Genomic DNA, 25925 nt, shown 5'->3' with positions numbered 1-25925 from the left:
TAAACTCAGCATCATTCAGATTACGCGGCAGGCTCGTATATCCCCCTGCATTGATGAAATGGATCACATGGTGTCAGTAAACTGAAGCAAAGCGGATTTCGCTGAGCTTCTCCTTGCCGGATGTAGGATGTAGGGTCCACCCCTCAGCAGTATAATTTCCACACAGACAGAACCGTTTGTCAGCTCACGACTATCGTCACACATTTGCTTGCTTTGTGGGCATTCTTAGTGGATAATGAGTGTTTTTCAGAATAACTGTGCTGGATAGTGCTCTTTTCCCTACGGTTGTTCTTCTACACGACTTTTAGCAATATTCGTTTTTTTTATATCATGGGAAAAAGAGGACGCGATGCATGGAGGGACAGACGACGGTGCGTCGCCTTTATGTTCGTTCTGGCTCTTTTGTGGAGCATGGCGTTGGCGCAGATAAGGTATTCCATCCCTGAGGAGGTTCAGGAAGGAACCGCCGTCGGAAATATCGCCAAGGATCTAGGACTGGATAAGGGCACGTTAAAAGACCGGAAATATCGGATCGTTTCAGGCTCTGCTGACACGCTTTTCCGTGTTGACCAGAATGATGGCAACCTGTACGTGAGTCGAAAAATAGACAGGGAGGCAGTATGCGAGCGGCTTGCCACGTGCTTGATCAATTTGAAAACGGTGCTAGAGAACCCGCTGGAGATCCATTATGTTGGGGTGGAGGTGCTGGATATAAACGACCATTCTCCCAGCTTCCCAGAGGCGGAGAAAACGCTAGAAATCTCGGAGTCCGTTTTACCCGGGGCACGCTTCCAGCTGCAGGCGTCGCGAGATCCAGACGCCGGCCAGCTGTCTGTCCAGCAGTATAAACTCAGCCACAACGACCACTTCCGTTTGGAAGTGAAGGATAAGGGAGAAGATGGTAAAATACCGATATTGGTGTTGCAAAGGTCTTTAGATAGGGAGAGCGTCGGAAGTCACTCCTTGGTGCTGACGGCTTTGGATGGAGGGAAACCTCCGCGATCCGGGGACATGCATATCCGAGTGAATGTATTGGATGTTAACGATAACACGCCCGTTTTCTCCAAAGATGTTTACTCTGTAATGCTTAAGGAGAACGCTCCGGTTGGCACAACAGTCATACAAGTAAATGCAACGGACTTGGATGACGGTCCAAACGGAGAGGTGGTCTACTCGTTCGGCAACAGTGTTAACAATAGATTATTCAAGCTTTTTGATGTCAATCCCTCGACAGGTGAGGTAGTTGTAAAAGATCGTATAGACTATGAGCACAAGGACAAATACGAAATTGAAATTCAAGCATCTGATAAAGGCCTCCCTCCGTTGACAACAGAGAAAAGTGTTATTATTACGGTAGTTGACGTCAATGATAATGCGCCAGAGATTGAGGTCACCTCATTTTCCAGTGCCATTCCTGAGGATGCCACACCTGGTACACCTGTTGCCCTCATCAGCGTAAATGATTTGGACTCCGGCCTCAATGGGAAAGTGGTTTGCTATATAACTGACGATGGGCCATTTGCTTTATCGCCGTCCTTACAAGAAAATATGTATTCATTAGTAACTAAGTCATCTTTGGATAGGGAAGATCGGTATCAGTATGACTTGACAATTGTTGCAAAGGATGCTGGCCAACCTGCATTGTCTTCTGAGAAAACAATACACGTCGAAGTATCAGATGTGAATGACAACAGTCCAGAGTTTTCACTGAGCCCCTATACTTTTTATGTCAGGGAAAATAACGCGCCAGGGGCCTCGCTCTTTTCTGTCCAGGCATCTGACCATGATGAGAATGAAAATGCAGTCATTTCATTTCATATTGTTAGGGATATGCGGGATGATAGAGTAGTTTCATTGTTAAACATCAACTCGCAAAATGGTGATATATTGGCTCTCAAGAGTTTCGACTTTGAAACTTTGAAGACTTTCCAGTTCCACGTGGTTGCCACGGACTCCGGAAGTCCCTCGTTGCGCAGCAACGTGACAGTGAACGTGTTCATCCTGGATCAGAACGACAACGCTCCAGTCATCTTGTATCCAGTCAGCGCTAACGGTTCTGCTGAAGGTGTGGAGGAGATTCCCCGCAATGTGAACGCAGGTCATCTGGTGACTAAAGTGAGAGCGTATGACGCTGATATAGGATATAACGGCTGGTTGTTATTTTCACTGCAGGAAGTCACTGACCACAGTCTGTTTGGTTTGGACCGCTACACAGGACAGATAAGAACACTTCGCTCATTCACAGAGACAGACGAGGCTGAACATAAACTGGTCATACTGGTGAAAGACAATGGGAACGTGTCACTCTCAGCAACAGCTACTGTGGTTGTCAAGGTTGTGGAGCCCAAAGAGGCTTTTGCTGCTTCTGATGTCAAAAGTGCAGCAAAAGATGAAGACGAGGACAATGTGACACTTTATTTGATGATAACTTTGGGCTCAGTTTCAGCACTTTTCCTCATCAGCATCATCGTGTTGATTGTGATGCAGTGCTCCAAACCTGCAGACTATTCCTCCAAGTATTTGCAAGACCCTAATTATGACGGGACTCTGTGTCACAGCATCCAGTACAGATCTGGAGACAGACGGTACATGTTTGTTGGACCCAGAATGAGTACTGGTTCCACTATAGTTCCGGGCAGTAATGGGAATACTCTAGTGGTACGTGACTTGAGACGCCCTTCTGAAGAGGTAAGGCTTGTAGGCCATACTGGCTTTGTTAGTCTTTTGAGTTTGCTTTTGTATATTTTGCTTTTAGTTTGGCAGTTATATTGATAACTTCGCGGATTTTATGAAACCCTTTACCAAAACGCACAGTACTGTAAATGTAGATAAACCTATTTAGCCATCCTGCTTTCGGCAACTCTAGCGGGGCTCATGCATATTGGAGTTCTCTCGTTACAAACGCCCATCTACTTTACAAACGCATTTTGAAAAGTTATCTTTATTTCAGGGTGAAATTCATATCCTGCACTTCAACTTCATATCACATGATGTCAGTGCTCAAGTAAAATAATGTTTCTCTTCGTAGCGTCTCGTCATAGAAAGCCCTCCCCTCACTATAGGTATTTTTACATTTTCGTCAGAACCAGACTACAGTGTGGCTCATAAAGCTTGGATTTACATGTAGAGGGCCCATAGCTCCATCGAGGATGCTGATAAGTGGTCATATCGGTATATTTGACGACTGAGACAGAAGATCATGCTTTAAGATTTGTGTGCATATACAGTTTTTTCTTCATCAAAATGGCACAAGCAGGATTTGGAGCAAGGCGGGGGCGTCTGGTCAGTATTATCGCCGCAGTGAATCTTCTCTGGAATTTCTCTTCGGCGCAAATACGATATTCCACTCCTGAAGAGCTGAAAGAAGGTACCATGGTTGGAAATATAGCTAAAGACTTGGGCCTGGATCCTGGTACTCTGAAGGAGAGGGGGTTTCGGGTCGTGTCCAGCTCGAACGATCCTTTGTTCCAGGTTAATCAGGATGACGGCATCATGTACACGAGCAAGAAATTAGACCGAGAGGACGTGTGCGAGCGGAGCAGCTCGTGCGTGATCAACTTGAAGACTGTGTTAGAGAACCCGCTAGAGATCCATTATGTTTCGGTGGAGGTGCTTGACGTGAACGACCATAGTCCCATCTTTCCAGAAAGCCAGACCCGTCTGGAGATCTTCGAGTCGGCGTCACCCGGGGAGCGCTTCCAAATCCAAGCTGCGCGAGACTCGGATAGCGGCGCATATTCGGTTCAACAATACAAACTCAGCCCGAATGACCATTTTCGTTTAGAAGTCAAAGACAGGGGTAATGATGGTAAAATCCCCGTTTTACTTTTGCAAAAACCACTAGATAGAGAAACGAGAGGATCTCATCAGCTGGTGCTTTTCGCCATCGACGGAGGAAAACCTCCAATGTCGGCGTCAACAGAGATACTCGTCGAGGTTTTAGATGTAAATGACAACGCACCCGTTTTCACCCAAGACTCCTACTCTGTCCAGCTGAGCGAAAACTCCCCCGTCGGCACAACGGTCGTCCGAGTCAACGCCACGGACTTGGACGCCGGTTTGAACAGCGAAATCGTTTACTCATTCGGGAATAACGTGGATAGTGAGTTGCGCAACGTGTTTGATATAGACAGCGAAACGGGTGAGATCGTTGTAACGGGCGTCATCGATTTCGAAGAAAAGGACCGGTATGAGATTGATATCAAGGCGACGGATAGGGGGACTGTTCCTTTAAAATCGGATAAAAGCGTGGTCATAGAAATCGTAGACTTGAACGACAACATTCCCGAGATTGACGTCACGTCCTTTTCTAAAGCGGTCCCAGAGGACTCTAAGCCGGGGACGACTGTCGCGTTGATTAGTGTCAATGACTTGGACTCTGGCGTGAATGGAAAAGTTATCTGCTTTATACGGGAGGACGTCCCATTCACACTAACTCCATCCTTGCAGGATAACATGTACTCTGTGGTCACCAAGTCATTGCTGGACAGAGAAGAGCAGTCTCACTATGACTTCACTGTAGTTGCAAAAGATGCAGGTGAGCCAATCCTGTCATCTGTACGGTCGATAAGCGTTGTGGTATCAGATGTAAATGATAACAGTCCAGAGTTTCTACTGAGCCCCTATACTTTCTATGTAACTGAGAATAACGCTCCAGGGGCTTCGGTCTTTTCAGTAAGAGCATCTGATCAAGACGAGGGTGATAATGCTCGTATTTCTTATCACATCCGGAGGGATGGGCGGGAAGACAATAAGCTGACACCATTTCTGAACATCAACCAAGAAAATGGTGATATATTGGCACTCAAGAGTTTCGACTTTGAAACTTTGAAGACTTTCCAGTTCCACGTGGTGGCCACAGACTCCGGAAGTCCCTCGTTGCGCAGCAACGTGACAGTGAACGTGTTCATCCTGGATCAGAACGACAACGCTCCAGTCATCTTGTATCCAGTCAGCGCTAACGGTTCTGCTGAAGGTGTGGAGGAGATTCCCCGCAATGTGAACGCAGGTCATCTGGTGACTAAAGTGAGAGCGTATGACGCTGATATAGGATATAACGGCTGGTTGTTATTTTCACTGCAGGAAGTCACTGACCACAGTCTGTTTGGTTTGGACCGCTACACAGGACAGATAAGAACACTTCGCTCATTCACAGAGACAGACGAGGCTGAACATAAACTGGTCATACTGGTGAAAGACAATGGGAACGTGTCACTCTCAGCAACAGCTACTGTGGTTGTCAAGGTTGTGGAGCCCAAAGAGGCTTTTGCTGCTTCTGATGTTAAAAGTGCAGCAAAAGATGAAGATGAGGACAATGTGACACTTTATTTGATGATAACTTTGGGCTCAGTTTCAGCACTTTTCCTCATCAGCATCATCGTGTTGATTGTGATGCAGTGCTCCAAACCTGCAGACTATTCCTCCAAGTATTTACAAGACCCTAATTATGACGGGACTCTGTGCCACAGCATCCAGTACAGATCTGGAGACAGACGGTACATGTTAGTTGGACCCAGAATGAGTATAGGATCTACTATAGTCCCAGGAAGCAATGGGAATACTCTAGTGGTCCCAGACAGGAGGCGAACATCTGCAGAGGTAAGCAGGGTTACTATTTATCAGGCATGTAGGAATATAAATCAAAGTTGAACTTTGATGTTAGATGTGCACTCCTCTTATTGTTTGTTCAAATCAGCTTTCAAGTAGATATTCAATCTGTCCTTCATTAGATTAAGGCGAACAAACTTCAGACGTTTCTTGTTGGCCACTTTAGCTGTTTTCTTTCTTTGCATCTTCTTTCATATAGACATAGTCTGCACCAGTTTTATAAGTTGTACACATCAAATGTCACATACATTGTTTAGTTCCACCACAAGGCTTGGATTCAGCAGGTACATACATACATACAGGTAACTTCAGCCCATTTTCACTGCATTGTACTAATTGTGCTGTCATTGCATCTTACCGAGCTCTTGTCCATGTAAAGCTCAAACTCATGTGAAGGATATCCTCATATATGTGCAGCACATGTGATGCTGAAATCATGGCCCTCATCTGAGAATGTGTGTTGTGTCTTTTGCTTTGGCTTCACACATCCATACATACATTCACACACTCTGGGTCATCAGTGTGAGCACCAGAGATCAAACCACTTGTTTTTGAAAAGTGGGTTCCTCTCACCTGTTCTTCTCCACTTTTTACGTAACCTGAGTCCAATCAGCAGATTTGAGACTCAAGAAAAGCGTCATTTGGGGTCAACCGTTGTTAAATCTTATGACCCAAACTGAGTTTTGAAAGTTGTGAAAATGAGGTTGAGGTTCTTCCTTTTGTGTGTTGTCCCTTGTGGGTAGACACATAAGTATGTCCCCTCAGTGGTTTTATAATTCTGTATCTTTGTCATTTAAAACTAATGCGTCTATTCCTCCAGGTCAGACAGACTTGTAGAGGGTAAACAGTACCTGTCAGATTGTTTACAGAGCTTCTGTCTTGACAATAGAGATAGCTACCTGATGACGAGTGCAACCTGACTATTATGTGGACCAATTCTCACTGTTGACAAATACAAGTTAGGCCCAATACTCTGTGTGTGTGTGTGTGTGTGTGTGTGTGTGTGTGTGTGTGTGTGTGTGTGTGTGTGTGTGTGTGTGTGTGTGTGTGTGTGTGTCTATATACCAGGTTTTTCTATCCTAATGGGGACCAAATATTCCCATCAGGATACAAAAAAAACTGAAACCACCTAGTTTGTAAGATAAGATAAGATAAGATAAGATAAGATAAGATAAGATAAGATAACATAACATAACATAACATAACATAACATAACATAACATAACATAACCTTTATTCATCCCTGAAGGGCAATTCAGGTATAGATAGCAACAAAGAGAGTAAAAAAATATATCAACAGGGTAGAGTAACAGAGATAGATCGATAGATAGATAGATAGATAGATAGATAGATAGATAGATAGATAGATAGATAGATAGATAGATAGATAGATAGATAGATAGATAGATAGATAGATAGATAGATAGATAGATAGATAGATAGATAGATAGATAGATAGATAGATAGTAGAGGTCAATCACCTCGGGATCAGAACAATACTAAACCTAACATTAATACTAACAAGACTAAACAAGTGGGGACATTTCATGGGTCTCTGTGAGGTCAAGGCTCTATTTTAGGGTTAGGACTTGGGTTTAGGTTTAAGGTTAGAATTTGAATTAGGTTAAGGTAAGGGTACGTGTTAAGGTTAGGCATGTAGTTATGATGGTTAAGGTTAGAGCTTAGGGCTAGGGACTGAATGTAGTCAATGAGAGGTCACCACACGCTCAGGGTGACGTGTGTGTGTGTGTGTGTGTGTGTGTGTGTGTGTGTGTGTGTGTGTGTGTGTGTGTGGTGAGGGGGATCTTTCTGAATGTGTGCTCCTGTGTGGGGGGTTTGCATACATGTGAATAGAGGCATACAGGTTGCTTGTATTGATATGTGGTTATGGTACTTATGATGGAGCCATGAGAGAGCGCTGCCCACGGCCAGTGTTCTGACTCTCAGCAGAGTCGGCAGGGAGGGTTTGTGATGTGCCACTCTGCCATTTATTATTAGGACTGAAAATGCAACAAGAAACAGATTTTCCTTGCTTTTAGTTTTTTCACCCATTTATTTTCCTATGCGTGCTTAATCCTTTTCTCAGAGCCAGCAGGGATTCGAGCGTATCCCAGCATGCTTTGTGTGGAAGGAGGAGAGGTGGAAAAGTTACCATGCCATCGCTACGCTTTCCTTGCTTTTGCTCTTGTCTTAGCTATTATTGCATGATATAGTATGAGAGAGACTTTGAATATCAGTGACTATCTCCTATAGTCAGGTCAAGTCGAGTCAATTTTATTTGTATAGCCCAATATCACAAGTTACACCACGGTGGGCTTCACAGCAACACAGCATCCTGTCCTTAGACCCTCTAATCGGATAAGGAACAACTCCCTAAAAAAAAAAACCTTTAACGGGGGGGGGGGGGCAACAGAGGAGGGATCTCTCTCCCAAGATGGACAGATGTGCAATGGATGTTGTGTGTACAGAATAAAACACAATTTACAGAATACAACACTGAAAGAGGATGCCAGAATTATAATGAAATGATAAGATATATGAAGAATGTGATGTGGAGGATGCCAAGCAGTGTATAGATGCCCCCAGAAGCCTAGGACCTGAGCTATGAGACCGCCATCACCATGGAGACCTAGGAGTAGGACAGATTACACATGCACACAGGGGAGACTCACATCACACTATTCACATACACAGGAGAAGAGAGAAGAAGCGACATTAGTCACACATCGGAGAGAGAGAGAGGTGGTTTAATAATGTGAAGGTTATAATGCTGTTACATGAGCATCTGTTTAAACCGTGATTAATTTGGACATGCTCAAAAAACTAAATAACATTTAAATCAATTTCATCACATCTATGACGGTCTCTATGGCACTACTCTCATTCTCAACGAAATAGTGTGTTTCCCCTAGCAACACTGGCAGATCCACCTCCCTGCATCTGCTGGTTTCCATGGTGAGCCTCGTGTGCATTCAGTGGTCTTAGCAACAGCAGACAGAGAGAGAGCGAGGGAAGGAGGGATGGATAGAGCAACAGAGGAGGGGGGGAGGGGATGCGTCTTTTGTAGGGCTCCTCTATAGCCAGCTCACAGTGTTTAATGAAAATGGGTTTATTTTGATGGAAACACATGGATTATGTCAGAAAATCCCGATTGTAAGTCAGGCAACAGATGGTGACGACATGGGAGCGATGGCGAAGTCAGAAATACACTTAGCTCCTAATTAGATATTTTATAGAAAGGCGATTATCTCTTAAAACATTTGGGTCAACCACAGATGTTTTCTCCTAGACAATGGCAGCAGGCAAGGGCGGCATTTCTGAGAGGGTTGATGACATATTTTCACTTTACACTCCTTTAGGTGTGATGTAAACAGAGAAAGGGAAAGGACGAAAGGGTGTCAAAGGTATAATGGTACGGGTCCAATGAAAGTAGGCAGTGAGAGACTGAAGCCACTGACCCTGCTGTTTCTCTGTTCAGTTTTGTTCAATACCAAACAGGGGGCTGATCCCACTCCCTGTGCATGTGCTTTTATGTATGTATGTGTGTGTGTATGTGTATGGGAGAAAGCATGGATGCATATTTGTGTGCATGGGACATAGCAGCCGTGCCAAACTGTGCTTAGACAACAGTTGTCTGTATCAGAATCAGAAATCAGAAACACTTTATTAGTCATTTCATTTCATGTGCGCAAGTGCATGAAATGAAATGAAACATTGTTTCCCCCAGCCCACAGCAGCGCAACACAACTACAAAAACACATCCAACACCTACAAGAACTCTGGTCATCTCCTGGCTGGACTACGGAAACTCCCTCCTTGCTGGCGCCCCGGCGTCGGCCATCAGCCCTCTGGAGCTTGTTCAGAAGGCTGCAGCTCGTCTGGTGTTCAACCGCCCTAAGTTCTCCCACACAACTCCCCTTCTCATGTCCCTACACTGGCTCCCAGTAGCTGCTCGCATCCAGTTTAAGACTCTGGTGCTAGCATACAGGGCAGTGAAAGGAACAGCTCCTTCCTATCTCCAGGCCATGGTTAAGCCCTAAACCCCCGCCCGGCCACTTCACTCTGCTGCTTCGGGGTGCCTGGTTGCCCCGTCGCTCAGAGGCCCCTGGTGCCTATCGACCCGGTCACGGCTCTTTTCTGTCCTGGCCCCACAGTGGTGGAATGAACTTCCCACTGATGTCAGGACAGTGGAGTCGCTGCTCATCTTTCGGCGCAGGCTGAAAACTCACCTCTTTAAGAACTACTACCCTGTTACTTGCTCTTAGCACTTATTGTATTCTCTCATTTAAAAAAAAAATCTCTTTCTTGCGCTTTTACTTTAGCACTGGTTTTGCGATGCTTGTTTAGAGAGTTGCACTTATGACCTCTTATGACTAGTAGTTCTCCTGATTTGCTACGTTAAATGCACTTATTGTAAGTCACTTTGGATAAAAGCATCGGCTAAATGACTGTAATGTAATGTATAAGAACACACACATCCAAACTAACATATATCTAAACTAAAAAAATAAAAAATAAAAAATCACTGTCCAGGAGAATGAACTCTAGCCAGTATGACTGTTTGAACTACTGGTCTGCATGGGCTAGCAGTTAGCTTAGCCTGCTCCACTTCTGCGTCTTGTCAGACCGCCCCTGGTGTTTCCTCTTTGGGCGCAGCTCCAGTCAGGGCCGTAGTCCTTGGGCCCACAGGACGCAGCAGACCAAGCTCCCTCAGCCGATCCAACGTCAGCTCTCCCAGCCAGACACCTTCGACACGTTTCCCCACACTCAACACAACGACACTAAAAACACAGTCAAGGCCAGGCGAGGCCGCCACCAGACTGCCCTCAGTGTTATCAGAATGCCGGTCTGCGTGGGCTAGCAGTTAGCTTAGCCTGCCCCGCTTCCACGTCCTGTCAGACCGCCCTCGATGTTTCCTTTTTGGGCACAGTTCTGGGCAGGGCCGTAGTCCCTGGGCCCACAGGTGCAGCAGACCAAGCTCTCCCAGCCGATCCAGCGCCAGCTCTCCCAGCCATCAAACGAAGACAAACTTAGATGTGGACAAATACACTGCATGGACAGTACTGGGTTAGGCCACCACAAACATGAAATTGTGCCGCCATCTTCCCACACTGGTAATGAGTGAGACTGCTGTAACCGTGGATTTGCGCTGCCATCTTCCCACACCGGTAGCGGAAAGTTCATACCACCTGTATGAACTTTACTAGTGTAATCAAGAATGTGTGTGTCTCATCAGAGCTAACAAGTGCCTTTGTGGCCTCTGTGGGTCACATTGGTTCAATCCACATCACTCCCTCTGCACATGGGGGCTTTTTGAGATATGCACTGTCAAGTCACATTTACTATTCAATGGCTGTTTGTTCACTTGGTACAATGGTAGTGTCAGGTGAGAGGGATAGATCAGATGAGGGAGAGAGCGGGTACACGTTAGAAAGATCATTGGCTGGACTTGGACCTCAGACAGTACCGCCATGTGCCATAATGCTGTTGAGATATTTCTAAAAATGTATCATTGCTGTTGCTTGCTGCACTTGGCAAACACTAACTAAGCATTTACCATTTTCAAAATTGCATTGTATTCATGAAGACTTAACTTTTGATCAGACATCTCTGTGAATGTAAATCAAAATCAATGGGTTACATGTTGATTTTGAAGAGAGCAAATCCTGATTTTAGTGATTTACCCTGTGGTTATTTAGGTGGGAGGATGTCATCGTGTACAGTGTGTCTTATGTATTCTTGATTCTGTTGTCTTTACTGGGGGCGTGTTTCCTTGCTCCACTGGCTTTGTCTGTCTGCTTGCTTGGCTTGGCTTTGTTGATCTGTGCAATTGTGTTAGCATGCCATGTGTCTGCACGGAGACTCACTCGCACTGCGGTGCACCGTGTTACTGTATATTTGTGTGGTTATCTTTGATAAGTGGGCGAGGCCACTTCCGCAAGTGAAGCGGATTCAGTAGCACAGAAAGGAAAGGTGGAGAGGGCAGGCTAAATGTCTCAGACAGACAGTAAAGCCCTAAAGCTGGGACATGTTATTCCAGCAGCTTCGGAGAATTGGCTTGATTTTGCACGGCTGCTGTTCTACATTCACAAATGCACCCACACACACACACATAGACACATACTTTCACTCTTACAACCTCCTCCCCTTACATGCTTTTCTACCCCCCCCCACCCCCTCTCTCTGAAGTAGCATGATGACTGGCTCTGCTTTCACCACGTGTTACAGCACCCGCCCCCTCCCACGGTTGTGCAACTCTCAAAGTCTATTCCGTTCCCTCACCTCCCTTTGTTTAATGTTCTTTTTCCTTTCCCTCCCCTAATTCTTTTATTTCCCCCGTCTTTAAGTCCTTTTGTAATATGCCCACAAAACCGATACTTCATTACATGCCCTGGGTTGCTCTATTCCCTCTTCCGCTCCTGCAGCTCTTCCTCATGCCTTGCCCCGCTTTCCCTACATCCTTCTTTTGTAGCTGCTCCTTTCCCCCGGTTCTCCCTGTTCTCCCTCTCACTCACTCTACATCTTGATATTGCTCTTACTCCTCTTTCCCTCTGTCGTATCAACACTCTCTCCCATCTCTCCCTTCCCCCCATCTCTCCCTTGCCCCTTTTTCTTCCTCTCTGTCTTCGGCTTCCTCCTGTGCATGTCACCCTCCTTTTCTCTTTCTCTTTCTGTCTCTTTCTTCCAGCAGTCTGTATCCTATTTCTCTCCGCTCGAATTTTTTTTTCTTTGTGCGCTCTGTCACGCTACCCTATGACTGTGGGGCTGTGGATGTGTTGGCTGCGTGTGGTGGTGTGAGCTGCTGTGTGTCAGTGGGGCACATGCTTTGGCTTTGTTAGCACACTGGCGTCGCTCACATCGAGGTCAGCACCGTGATGGTAATCTAGTTTACATACACACACACTTCATTGCGCAGCCGAAACAGCCACCATGTCTGTTCACACAGGCACATACGTGTGCACACACTCAAAACATGCTTGCAGAAACAGATGGACGCACCCACCTGCATGTGGGTGTGCGTGCACGTGTGTGCATGTGTGAGATGAATAAATATGAATGCATATCAATCATTCATCAATATAATGATCTAAATCAATTTTATAGGACACTTTCATGAAGAAAGAGAGGGTGAAGGCTTATTGGGTGAGTGAGTGATATAGCCTTGATACCCTGGTGATATAACGAGTCACTCACTCACAAAAAGACCCCCCCCCCCCCCACACACACACACAGCCCATCTGTGGGACAAGGTCTTGGGTTATGTGTTGCATACCTTGCTGATGGATGTAAGCTGTCTGCTTTGTGGGAACGACCTCAGAATTCATGAGAAAGAAGGACACACCGGCCATGATACAATTAATGAGCACTTATGTTGTTGACAGTCCAGATGCTTTACATCCCTCCAGGTCAATGATACAGTTAACAACTTCCATAGACATTTCAGTGTCAGGTGGTCAGCAGAACCTGATGGACGTTCATTGAAAGTTATGACTTACGTGACTCTAAGGCACCTTTTTGTACTATATGAAGCCCTTCTTTCCATGTTCATTTGGTAAGACACACCCACACAAGGTACCGCCATCTGTTTTACAGTTTCCCCAACAACACAGTAATTGCCACTTCTTTCCTTTAGCTGCATCTTTTTGTAAATCTAACTATCTGTTGGGCGGCATGGTGGTGCAGTGGGTAGCGTGCTGCCTCACAGCAAGAAGGTCCTGGGATGGAACCCTGGGGTAGTCCAACCTTGGGGGCCGTCCCAGATGGGTGAAACTCTGTGTGGAGTTTGCATGTTCTCCCCATGTCTGCGTGGGTTTCCTCTGGGGGCTCCGGTTTCCTCCCACAGTCCAAAGACACATAGGTCAGGTGAATCAGCCATACTAAATTGTCTCTAGGTATGTGTGTGTGTGTGTGTGTGTGTGTGTGTGTGTGTGTGTGTGTGTGTGTGTGTGTGTGTGTGTGTGTGTGTGTGTGTGTGTGTGTGGACCCTGTGATGGACTGGTGACTTGTCCAAGGTGTATCCCCGCCTGCCGCCCAATGACTGCTGGAAATAGGCTCCAGAATCCCCGCGACCCTGAGAGCAGGATAAGCGGTTCAGATAATGGATGGATGGATAGATGGATGGATAACTATCTGTTGTATGTTGCATCAAAGTTGCGCCTCCATTGCTTGCAGTGAATGTCCCAGCAGGCAGACGATTGCTAAATGGTGATTGGTGGATTGCTGCATCAATTGATTTTTAGCAAACAGTCAATTATCAATTCCCTGCCTATATCTGCTCTCAGTTGTGTCATAGCATTTAAATGTTTTGGCTCTTGCAGTCCACACACACACACACACACAAACACACACACACACACACACACACACGTGCACCCATGTGATAGTCTGACACCATTCACTTGCATGGCATATTGCCAGCCACACATTCAGAACCAACATAGTGATACCCATTTGTCTCACATTTTCTGGCTCGAAACTGCCTGGATATGCAAGGCGAGGTCTCAGGGACCACCACTATAGGTACACAGGGAGAAGAGTTGTCTGGCTTTGGGACCAGAAATGCTAATGTTACTCCCTCGCTGTCTTCATTTCTGTGATTTATGATGTCTGCATGGAAGCTCTGTGCATATGTCCATCGTTTATTTAAAAAATGCCGTCGGTACTTGCGATGTCTGTTTTGATTTGCAAATCTAACTTTGCTTGTCCTTGCTGTCTCACCCCCCCCCCCACTTCATCTTGCCAAACACTCTCTCTCAACCTAGAAAGTGAAAGTCATTGGCAAAATTGTGCCTGCACTACTTCTGCAAATATTACAAAAATTTTGTGTTTTTCTCAAGAAATGTTGCCACACTCGCTACTTTACTCCTATTTATTAATTATCCCCACTGTTAAATGAGCATTGCAGTTGTTATTTGCATTTTGCTCCACATTTTCTTCACTGGTTTGGTTATATTGTAGTAAATGGGAGCCACGTCTTTGTTGATGCTCCAGTACAACTGGTCTACCTGGAACGACGTCAAATTCATGGAGCAAAAACTAGTTCCTTACTGGTCTCTCTCCTTTACTGTGTGCGTGTGTGTGTGTGTGTGTGTGTGTGTGTGTGTGTGTGTGTGTGTGTGTGTGTGTGTGTGTGTGTGTGTGTGTGTGTGTGTGTGTGTGTGTGTGTCAGCACTTCTCTTCCCCGGCCCGTCCAGGTGATGCGGCATCGATGCATCAGGAGGATCTTGTTGGGGGGTGTCAGCAAGTGCAGCCACTGCGGCAGTACTGCTTAGCTATTGGCCCAAATGGCCTGTGTATATGTGTGAACCACATCTTGATGTGGACACACAGTGGCACAGTAGAGCCGGGTTACAGAGAACTGAGCTGCTTTTCACATTGTAAAGTCGGACCTTATGCGTTTTATTCTAACGTGCAGCAGATACCTAGGTCCAGCATATTGACCTGAGGCGGTGCTGTAAGTCTGTTTACTGAATACAGTTGTACCCTTTTGTACGTGATATTGATTGACATTTTCCCCTCACTGCAGCCTTTACCCTAGTGTAACACAGTGGAGTGTGTAACCACATGGAGCAGCCACTATGTTATTATAGCCCTGCAGAGGGAAGTACATTTGTATCATGGTTGCAAATACACACTGATGATATACTTACTTGTCACACTCACTTCACACATTTATTGCAGGACAAACCAGCATAAAGAAAGGACATTTGCAGGGACGAATTTTTTATTTATTTATTTAGTTTTTGTTACTCCGACTGCAAGAATTGGACAGTATCAGGGTCAGAGGGTCAACCTGTTTTTGTTTTTTTTAGTTTTTTTTTAGTGGCTTTGATTTAGCCAAGAATCAGCGTAGGTCCCTGGCCCCAATCCTTTATCTCTTGTCATTTGCCCTGAAACATGACTAGGCTGGTTTTGAGCCATGAATAGTTCCCGAGTTGTCCCGGGTCAGTCATTGCCGTTCTCTATATGGGTCAGACTTAATTCTGTCATTCTGATGATCAGTTGCATGGATTCACCTGATTCCCTCTGTTATTAATAAAACATCTTAGTCATCTAAACCAAAGGACTCTTAGACTAGACTAGACTAGGCTAGATTAGAATAGAATAGAATAGAATACACTTTATCTTTGTGTTTGTCTGAGATCTCTGTCTGTATGTCTGTCTGTCTCTGTCTCTCTCTGTGTCTCTCTCCTTCATGTCTGGGCCTGGTAATGTGTCAGTATATCTGACACTTTCTCCCCTGCACACCATTCAGAGTTATATAAGTCTCTCTGGTTTCATCATGTCTCAGTCCACTGGCTGCATGATGATGTGGATGAGTCCTGTATGTTGGGTCCTACCACTTGAAATCAGGGTCAGGGCCTCTCCCCAGGGTGTTGGCCTGATCTATCTGTATGAATAATAACCGCACTGCACTGATGGAGGTCTGAGAAAATCTCATTCGCAGCCAATGTGTGTTCCTCATTAAATTATTGTTGGACACATTAATTTTATATATCAAGGGCTCCTGTACCAGATGTGGGACTGCAATTGTTCTAGTTTTCGGTTTTGCAAATGAAGAGGCTTACCAGAGTAAATTGTGTTTTCTTTGCAGTTGTGTCTGATATAATAATCAATCCCAAAAATAAGTCCATACAATTCAAATGCAATAATAATGGGTTGATGACGTCAGATTAAATGCCATTTCTACATATTACGAGTTAAAAAAAACAAATGTCTGCTTTTTTCTCTCTGAATCAACAGAGATGAAGCCAGATGTAGGTCTATTTAGCTCGTCTTTGGCATCTGTGCCCTTCCAGCACCAACAGCTGCTGTGTTTAGGTCATGGCTGTGTGTCTGTAAGATTGAACTGACAGCAGGGTCAGCAGCAGGCTGCAATACAAGAAAACCAGCCATTAAGTGCAGAGCCCATGATGATGCACTTGGCTGAGGGTCCACTTGCAGCTTGCCCTGTTGCAACACAGAAACAGGACGGTGCAGGACGAGGATACATCCTTTACTCTCATTAAGGGGATTACAGTCTGACTGAAGAATGTATGAATGGGTGTGTGAAACACGGAGCCAGATGCTGGGATCTTGAATTTAGCCTTGGTAAGAGGATTGTCTCCTCCTAGCAGTATCCCTGCACTGCTCACTGTGGGATAGCGAGGGTGCACAGCCACAGTTGCAATACTCTTGACTGATGAATCTATGCCGTTAATTTGCCGATAGGGAATTGGATAAGTTCTTGGCAGTTAGAGGGATCCAGACCCCAGACCCCAGCTGCAAGGTTCCAACCCCCTCCCTGGCTGTTTGCCCTCTCTTGGTGCTCTCGCTATGCATTGTGGGAAAAAGCTGGATCTTGCTTTGAGGAAGTTCAGTTTTGCATACACTTGCAGTGATTAAAATCTTAGGCAAGAAATATTGTACATTTACTCACACGTATACTAATGTGTGTGTGTAAGCACATGCACACAAACAGTGGAGGCTCATAATGAAGAGGAGCCAACACTTCTTATGTCAATCCAAACAAAGTTAGAGAGGAGCCAATAGGTATCGCCATTACTTTATCTGTTACAATGATCACAGGTGAACTGTATCACATCAGGACTTTTTCTGTATTGCTCTCATTGAGTTTATTACCAAAATATTTATCCTCCCCTTTCTGTCTCTGCTGTCACATCACTCTTGATATCTTGAATCCAGACACATTTCTGGAAACTCCTGTTAAGTTATGCTAGTAAAACACATTATTGAGGGTCATCAGTGTCTGCATTATATGTACTTTATGTCATGCCACCATACCGCTGAGGGGTAAGAGGATATCACTAACACACCATATATGAAATCATGGCACTATGAGATGATTCGTGTACATCATCAGATTATATTGAGATAATATTACAAACAGCAATGTTTTGCGGTACAGGAAAGAAAATAAATATCAGGTTTTGTTCTTGTATTTGTTGGGATATCGTCCTACAACCTGCAGTCTTTTGGGTCTGGGCCGTGACGGAAGTGAGTCATCTCATCCCACGTGTGGATTTTCATATTCCGAAGTGAGTCTGCGCTGTTTATTTTTGGGTTAGCCATCTGTCACGAAAGGTGGAACCAGGAATTTGAGCATTTTATTTGAATGCCAGAATTGTTTTAGCTTGATAACACGGAGATCTACTTACGTGATGACCATTAACCACATCTCTCTCTCTCTCTCTCTCTCTCTCTCTCTCTCTCTCTCTCTCTCTCTCTCTCTCTCTCTCTCTCTCTCTCTCTCTCTCTCTCTCTCTCTCTCTCTCTCTCTCTCTCTCTCTCTCTCTCTCTCTCTCTCTCTCTCTCCCCCCCCTCTCTGTGTGTTCCGACAGTCTGTGTTCTCCTCTGTCCCGCCATCTTATCTCGTGGGCGTAGTGCATGAATAAAACAACGATACAGGGGTGTGGAAGACGAGTGTGGTAGTATTGTTAGCCAGAATGAGTCAGACTTATCCCCCTCCCTCCTACCTCCGACCCCCCTTTTCCCTCCCCTTCTACTACTCTGCTCCCGTTCTCACAGCTACACTTGTCCTTAGCTTCGTTTAAATCCCGCGTTATCTCCGCATCTTAACGGCGTCTCTCCTTTGCCTTGCTTACTTCTTCTTTTCCTCTCTCTCCCTCCATGCACCCTTTCCATCTCTGCCTTGCACAAAGGGTCTCTTTCTCTCCGCTCTCCTCCTCTGTCTGCACCGCCCATGCATCCGTATTTCTCCGGCTGGGGTTTCCTCTTATGCCTCCTGCTGGTCAATCTGCGTACGTGCACGCTGGTAGAAAATGGCGAACACCTTTTTCTTTCCCACCGCTCAGTGTTCCTCCCTCTTTTTTTGGTTTTATATCTTGCTTATTTTCATTGAACTGTATTTCAATCTTTCCTCCTTGTTATTTTCACAAAGTCCACCCTGTCTTTCCATCCCCCCCCCCCCCTCTGCTGAAACGAGTGGAAGTGAATATTTCAGGTGAATATTTCAGGGCACTAATCCCCTTTAGGTAACACTATCAAATGCACGCATGTCTTCTTCAAACTGGCATGAATCAGAGTGTGTGCAAGGCCAGAGGGCTTTGTTGAGACACTCGGGATTATTTATTTATTTTTGTACTGCATGTGGGTATTTCATTTACAACCAGCTGAACATGGTATCATGTATAGCACACCCGCCTTTCGATGTGAATATGCCCTTCCTGCTTTTGAGTATCCTTAGATGAGCGTCAGTGAGTGTTGTGCAGTTGTGGCCTCAGTGGGAACCGATCTTCTAACAGTTATTTTCTAGTCACTGAGTTGTTCAGTACCACTAGTGTTTCAGTATGATGTGATAGATGCATCTTTATGTCATCTACTGCCACTTAATTGTTGGTGTCATCCTGATTGTGGGACATTTATGTTTGTTTCATTAGCCGACAGGCACTAAAGACATTACCTCTGTGTTTGTGTGTGTTTGTGTGTGTGGGTGTGTGTGTGTGTGAGAGAGAGAGCGAGAGAGAGAGACTGCTTATATACATATGTATATGATACTCCCCTGCACTTTCAGTATTTCTCTGTCAAGGTGGTTCAGATATCAGAACCAGTAATGACACCATGATGAAGTACACAGGACGTTGAATGCCTGGATCATGAACTCATTGTGGGCCCACTGGGTCAGGTTGTTAATGCATCTTTCCTGATAACGAAGGGGGAAGTTGGCCCTGATATGAGCTGTATTCCAGAGAGCAGAGTTAAGCATAAACACGTGAATTGGGAAAAATGAAAGACCCACATTGCACATCGGGATAACCGGGGGGTCCACTCCACTTGTTTACCCTCCTCCTCACTTGAGCTCCTTCTGATAAGGCTAAGATGAAATTGTTTCTAAAGCCCTTGTTTACTCTTCAGTCTCCATCCTAATCCTGATTCACCTCCTCTTGTCCCTTGATGGAGAGGAAGTGGAGCGGTGGATTTTGCCCTGGGTGAATTCTTTAAGGTTTTATCCCCAAACCATCCCCTGAGACATCTTTTAGGTTTTACACATTTGAAAATTTACCTCAAAGTTATTCTTGTTCACTGTGAAGTTTTTGTCACCATTCCCGGTTTTCCTGGATTAGGGTCTCCGTTAACCACATGTAAAGTGATAATTCCTCTAATGCGATCATGGGGGAATCAACTTAATGACGCTGTGACGAGTAGCTTTATAAAAAAAAAGAAAAAGAAAAAAGAAAGGGAATAAACTGGGATGCCAGTCAAATGTTAGACTCAGAAAAAGTCAAATGCTTATGCCTTTTATCCCCTATCTCTTCTCATCTGCTCCATGTCCAGCCCAGTTTCTGGCTTAGCTCCTCTGTCTCTCCCCAAGACTGGTCTGTTTCCTCAAGTTTCTTTTCATTTATCTGTTTCCTGTTTATTTATTCTCACATTCAGCAATCATCTCTTGCATGCTAATTTTCTTTAAGGCTAAACAATAAGGTAATAGATGGAAATCTTACACACACACACATACACACACACACACACACACACACACACACACACACACACACACACACACACACACACACACACACACACACACACACACACACATCACAAACATCACCTAATGATCCAAAATAGCAAGCACACATCCTCACCAGAGTCTAAAAGGTAATTTTAGTTGGGAACATGCACTGCTGGGATGTCCATGTAACTGATTAAGTTTTGATGTGGCTGAGAGTGGAAGATGATGTTCGCATCTCTCAGAGAGCCGCCGGGGCAGAGGCCAAGGCTTCTTGAAGTGGGCAGCATCACAGTGTTATTATATAAATAGTTGTCTTCTTCCTTTTTGTAATGAAAGTGGAGCAGCCTCAGAGAAGCATTTCAAGCAGCGAGTGACTCTCTGCAGACCAGAGAGCCCTCCTCTATTATTCAGGCCTGTGTCTAAAGAAATGGGCCAAGGCCTCATGCACCAGCCACAGACCTGCAGTGCACTGCTTGGATCTCCCACACAGGATTGGCTACTGCATGCTCGGGTGCTGCATACATTGAAAGAGGGTTAAAAATAGGTATTACTCAATGCCTCAAGGCTATAGCAATATCTTGTGGGCTGATCTATAGAGAGTAATGGACTGCCAGTGTGCGGATAATCGCTGTGGGTATGTGGGCACCATTGTGTTCTCTGGACAGTGTGTGTCTATGCTGCATAGTAATTTTGTGTTCGTTCTTGGAATTTGAATCTGTGTGATTCCAGTATCTTGATAAACTGCATATCTACAACTCTAGCAAACGATCTGTCTCTGTCTTTTCCCCCTGCAGTGAGTCATTGCTTGATAAGTATCACACTCTCTGAGTACATATCAGGTAGTGTTGGATAGGCCCACAGCTGTGTTCCCTAGCAAGGATAGTGTGCATTTTAATTTCCATAGGTGAGAAAGATGTGTGGCAGACACCCAGACAACTACCGTATCTTCATCACTGATACTCTTATAGTGTGTGAGTGTTCTGGTTTAATAAAATATCATGAAGCTCAGCCTCTCTCCTTCTTCCATTGCTTTGCCTTTGTATATGTGTGTATGCACAACTGCTCCATTAAGGTTCAGACAGCCAAGAGCCGGAGGGAAAAGCTCCCTCTTGTGGCTGAAAGTGCAACTTACTAACCACTCCTCGTCTGCTGGTTTGTTTTAGCTTTCAATTATTTAGCATATTTCCACTCTCCTGCGTCGCTTTATTGACTGGTATTCCTAATGGGCTTCCGTGTCTGCATCGATCCGTGGATAGCAGGTCCCGGTCCACAGTCTGGTCTGGTCTAATTTAAACCAAACAAGTCACTCTGTCCTCTCTAGGCTATCCATGGGTGACTGTAAATCTAGATTTATTCACATAATCCTTAAAAAAAAAATTTTTTTCTAGGATTGTGTATATGGTGTGCACACAATGTGTGTATTCAGACATCTAAAATCGCATGGCTTTGCATAACGTTTATCATGTTTGTGTTTATTTTTGTTGTTTTTTTATCTAAACATTAAACCCTGGCACTTACCAGGGATATGTGTAAGAATATCTGTATTGATATGCGTAAAACAAATGGCCATTTTGTCCTTATAGGTGTCTCTTTCAGCACATGGTCAGCATGTTCGTAAAAACAGAGCGGAAGGGCAAATTAGGGGGGCTGCATTTGCATCGCTGGGGATACAGGAGGAGAGGCAGCAACTCAATTATGATGTAGAGCCGATTTTCTCACCAAACCCTGTCCCTGGGGAAGCACAAATCTACCGGACACGGCCTTTGTTGCTAGGCGTGAAATACAGCCAACCAGAATGCACATTGCAGTCACGTTCATTTTAGGCAACCAATAAGAACGCTTCTTATTGTCATCGTTTTTAGACACTGCTCTAAAAAAAACCCCCAAAAAACAAGCATATTCTCGGCAGTGATAATATATTCATTTCCTCTTACAAAGAACCGTGACCGAGTCTCTCTCCTACTGCAATACTGAAACGAGATTGGCAGACTTTTTTTTTTTTACAGAATGAGTCACACATAGCATTATCAATGGTATATAGTACGAGTAAAACACACACACACACACACACACACACACACACACACACACACACACACACACACACACACACACACACACACACAGTTATAAGCAGTGTCTAGTCAGTGCATATCTAGTCCACAAGGAGTGTGATAGGGGGGGGTTTGTGAGCTTGTTTTGTGTTAAATGCTCCCTGTGCATTTCTCCCTGCAGGCTGAACTCCCAACCCAAAACACACTGGCACACATGTGGCCACTGCAGCCTCAGTAAGGTGCTGTTCGATGTTAACTTAGGTAATAACAGCCATGGCTGGTCTGTTTTCCATGTGATTAATGGCAGCCTGCTCTGCGTATGCTGAGACTGTGTGCTGTCGTTTGTAAATCAATGGGTCATTTCCAGAGGTTGTGTAGCCTCTGTCAACTGACACGTTAAGCAGATTGGATGGTCACTCTCATTATGCTGAACAGGAGTGTATGCCGATATTGGGGTGCTCTATGCTTTTGGCTCTGGAGGCATTAATTAGATTGTAGGTGTGCAGGAAAAACAAAATGTAGGAAAGTAGTAGGAGGGAAAACGTAGATAAATCTCTTTGGCACAGTTGCTCTGTAGGAAGACTTCATGTGTAATAGGTTGAAACCCAACTACTGTGTCTCTGTGTTGATTTTGGCCTTGGCAGCTCATCACTCCACCATACGTGAGAGCAGGCCACTGTCCTCCAAGCCCTTTATTTAACAGTAGAGTAACTAAGTGGGTTTTTTTCTAGGCGTTGTGTAATCACTTTCCAAATGAGTGACCATTATGTTGGTCTGTGTCTACTTTTACCTCAGAAGGGTTGTGTGTGTGTGTGTGCGTGCGTGTGTGTACCAGGTTTGTGTGTGTGTGTTGTTGTTGTTTTGTTTTTGTTTTTTAGTGTGTATGGGTGTAGGTACACTCCATATCGCTGTCTCCCGGTTTTCATCTTGTTCCTGTTCATGTTTCCCTGGACCCGCCCCTGCCCTACTTACTTCAGGAACCAGTCAAGCCAAGTGCAGATTTGTAAATAAATGATTAAGTGCTACTTGGATTAAACACTGTGAATGTTTCATCCACACACACCCCATAGATGATTTATTTATCTAATGTTTATGTGAATATGTGTCTTCATCCATGTGCATTTGTGTCTGTACTAGATCTTCTATGACTCTGCTCAAGTGTGTGTTGTTTTTTTTTGTATTTGGGTGTGTGTCCATGCACGCATGCATACACTGATTTATCAAGATCATCTTTGGATGTGTAAACATAAATCGCAAGACTCTCCAATTTGCTTCATGATTTTGTGTGCCTTGTACCAGGTATGCAAGGCAGTTCCTCCATTTTGGAAATTCTCATCTCGTGAAAAAATTATGATTTTCCATCTATTTCTGTCTCTTTTTTTCCTCCATGGAGCTTATCCCTTCCTCCTCCACACCTTATTACAACCTCTCTTCTCCTCTCTCAGCCCCCCCCCCTCTCTATACCTTCTTGATCCCCTCTTTTTTTCTGTCTGCTTTATTAAGACCCACTCTTTTGACCAGCCATTCCTTCCACCATGTTGGAGTATTTGAATAATTAATGTACTATGGTTTTAGGGTGTTGTCCTAATCAACATTTCCAAAAACCCAGTTCTATATGAGTCTTTCATGAAGCCCAGCTGTGATGCTGCTGTGGTACTCTTACTGAAAACATGGCTCCCCAACTCAGCACACAGACCTGCTGCAAACAACTTGTCAGAACAATAGCTACTAGCTGCCCATCATAGAGCTGGAAGCCAGGGGATCAAGAAAGGAAGGCGTCTCCACGTGGTGCATGCTTCCCCCTTATGCCCTAATTAACTGGACCCCCCATGTTCGAACACAGTATGTCATCAGTATCCACATGATGAGGAGAGAGAATAGTCTGTGCACCATAAAAGCAAGAGGGGGGAGGGGTCTCTAGAGGCCTGGCCCAGAGAGGGTGTAAGGGGGTTGTGCATAGTTGAGTGAGAAGGTCAGGCTCTCTGCGGGGTTGTGGGGGTGGAGGGAGAAACTGGCACCGCTGCTAAAGTGAGTCTGTCACAGCCAATATGCTGCTGCTGCTGCCCTACACCACCAATGCATGTGCAGCCCAGCGACAACCGTGTGTGTGTGTGTGTGTGTGTGTGTGGGTGTGTGTGTGATTGTGTGCAGGCGGACGGGTGGGTTGGTGTATGTTTATCTCTTGTAAATATATGTATCTTGTATTTAGCAGGTGTGACTGTTTGTGTGTGTGTGTGTGATTGTGTGCTTGCCTGTCACATCTTTGCACGGCTGCTTTGTTCCATGAGGTGGCATGGCAGTGAGAATGTGGCCAGTAGCAGATAAGAATGTCAGACTGAATGGAAGAGCTGTGGAGGACGGAAGCAGGCAGCCCAAAAGGAACTGTGTTGCTCTTCATAACATCACAGCCTTTGAACAATGTGCCTGTGGTCTCGTGTTCTTGTGTGTCCCCTGTGTGTGTTTGTGTGTGTGTGTGTGTGTGTGTGTGTGTGTTGTGCACAAACATGCATTATCTCAGCGCCTTGGATTGGGTTGCCATGGAGATGTGTGTATGAGAGAGAGAGAGAGAGAGAGAGAGAGAGAGAGAGAGAGAGAGAGAGAGAGAGAGAGAGAGATGTACCTTGGAGCATGTTTCGATTGCACCCCTCCCCCATTGACTTGATGCACACACAGACGCACAGCAGGCGCCCCTTAACACGCACAACACACACATCCTAATGAGCGCAGCATACACATATTAAAGGACGGGGAATATTGGGAAAGCCACCTTGAGCCACCTCCACAAAGGATCTTAAAAAAGTCAAATAAATAACTGTAGATATGTAGGTCTATTTGTTTATATGACTCTTTAACACAATGTGGGGACACGCCCTGAAATCTGCTCTCACTCTCTCTCCCCCATCTCTCCAGCCATCTCAGTCACCCTTCCTCACAGCCACTCTTCCTACTCAGCGCTCACCTTCCACGGTCTACCATGATGCTCCTGGTCCTCCCTGCCTTACCCTCTGGAGCCACAGACAGGCAGGCAGGCAGGCAGACTAACAAGCATATGTGTAGTTAACCTCTGGATTAGCCATGCACCACTTATTTATGTTCAGGGACCATGTTGTGTGGGGGTTTTATTTACCCACCATTTATTCTCTGTTAATTATTCAGTGTGTGTAATTATCTTGTCCTCCGGAAATGTAACTTTTGTCGGTGGTGTGTACATGGGATTCATAAAGCAAAACTGAACTGCAAAAACTGTTGCCCGGATCATCTCTTTATTCATTTTAGCATCAACATCACTGTCATGTGCCATACAAATCAGTGTGTGTGTGTGTGTGTGTGTGTGTGTGTGTGTGTGTGTGTGTGTGTGTGTGTGTGTGTGTGTGTGTGTGTGTGTGTGTGTGTGCAATATAAAAAGGAACAAGCAAAATAAATATGTACACAAGTTGTTGTGGTCTATGAGTACTGGAGGTCTGTATCTCTACATGTGCAAAGGTTTAACATAGGTCATTGGCATTTTACAGGAAATATTGATAACTTTGAGTACAGGGGGAATATGACACATTTACGGTTACAATGAAATATGAAATAGTGCCTCTACTACAATGTAATACTCACATATACATTTCATCGACCCCGCTGCAGATGCTCAACCGTGAAAAATTTCAGTACAGCTATCGCTGACAGGGGGGGGGGGTGACGGTGGCTCTGTCCTGGTGGGGGCTATATGTCGTCAGCATCTTTCACACACTCGGCAGGATCAATGCTACCACTGTACGGCCTACTGGACATGCTCAGTGATG

The 25925-nt window shown here is 45.0% G+C and overlaps 1 protein-coding gene across 2 annotated transcripts; it reads left to right on the top strand.

Annotated features, from left to right (window-relative positions):
- Nucleotides 1-330: 330 nt before the first annotated feature.
- LOC130112974 (protocadherin beta-15-like) lies at nt 331-25367 on the top strand. 2 transcript variants are annotated; one of them, XM_056280497.1, is made up of 2 exons: nt 331-2688; nt 25045-25367. In XM_056280497.1, the coding sequence occupies exons 1-2, from the start codon at nt 331-333 to the stop codon at nt 25174-25176; spliced, it is 2490 nt and encodes an 829-aa protein (XP_056136472.1). In that variant the 3' UTR covers nt 25177-25367. The 2 variants fall into 2 exon arrangements, with proteins under 2 accessions (XP_056136472.1, XP_056136478.1); XM_056280503.1 differs by lacking the exon at nt 331-2688 and adding an exon at nt 3244-5598.
- The last annotated feature ends 558 nt before the right edge of the window (nt 25368-25925 follow it).

Source organism: Lampris incognitus, chromosome 1, assembly GCF_029633865.1.
Source record: "Lampris incognitus isolate fLamInc1 chromosome 1, fLamInc1.hap2, whole genome shotgun sequence".
Classification (NCBI taxonomy): Eukaryota; Metazoa; Chordata; class Actinopteri; order Lampriformes; family Lampridae; genus Lampris; species Lampris incognitus.
The sequence above is the reverse complement of the archived record's forward strand: the minus strand, read 5'-3'. Positions and strand labels throughout refer to the sequence as shown.

Excerpts from the sequence above, each read along its gene's own strand:
- LOC130112974 (XM_056280497.1), top strand. The coding sequence starts at position 331 with ATGGGAAAAAGAGGACGCGATGCATGGAGGGACAGACGACGGTGCGTC. Across the intron at positions 2,689-25,044 it reads TGAGACGCCCTTCTGAAGAG|CCATCTCAGTCACCCTTCCT; the intron begins GTAAGGCTTGTA and ends CCATCTCTCCAG.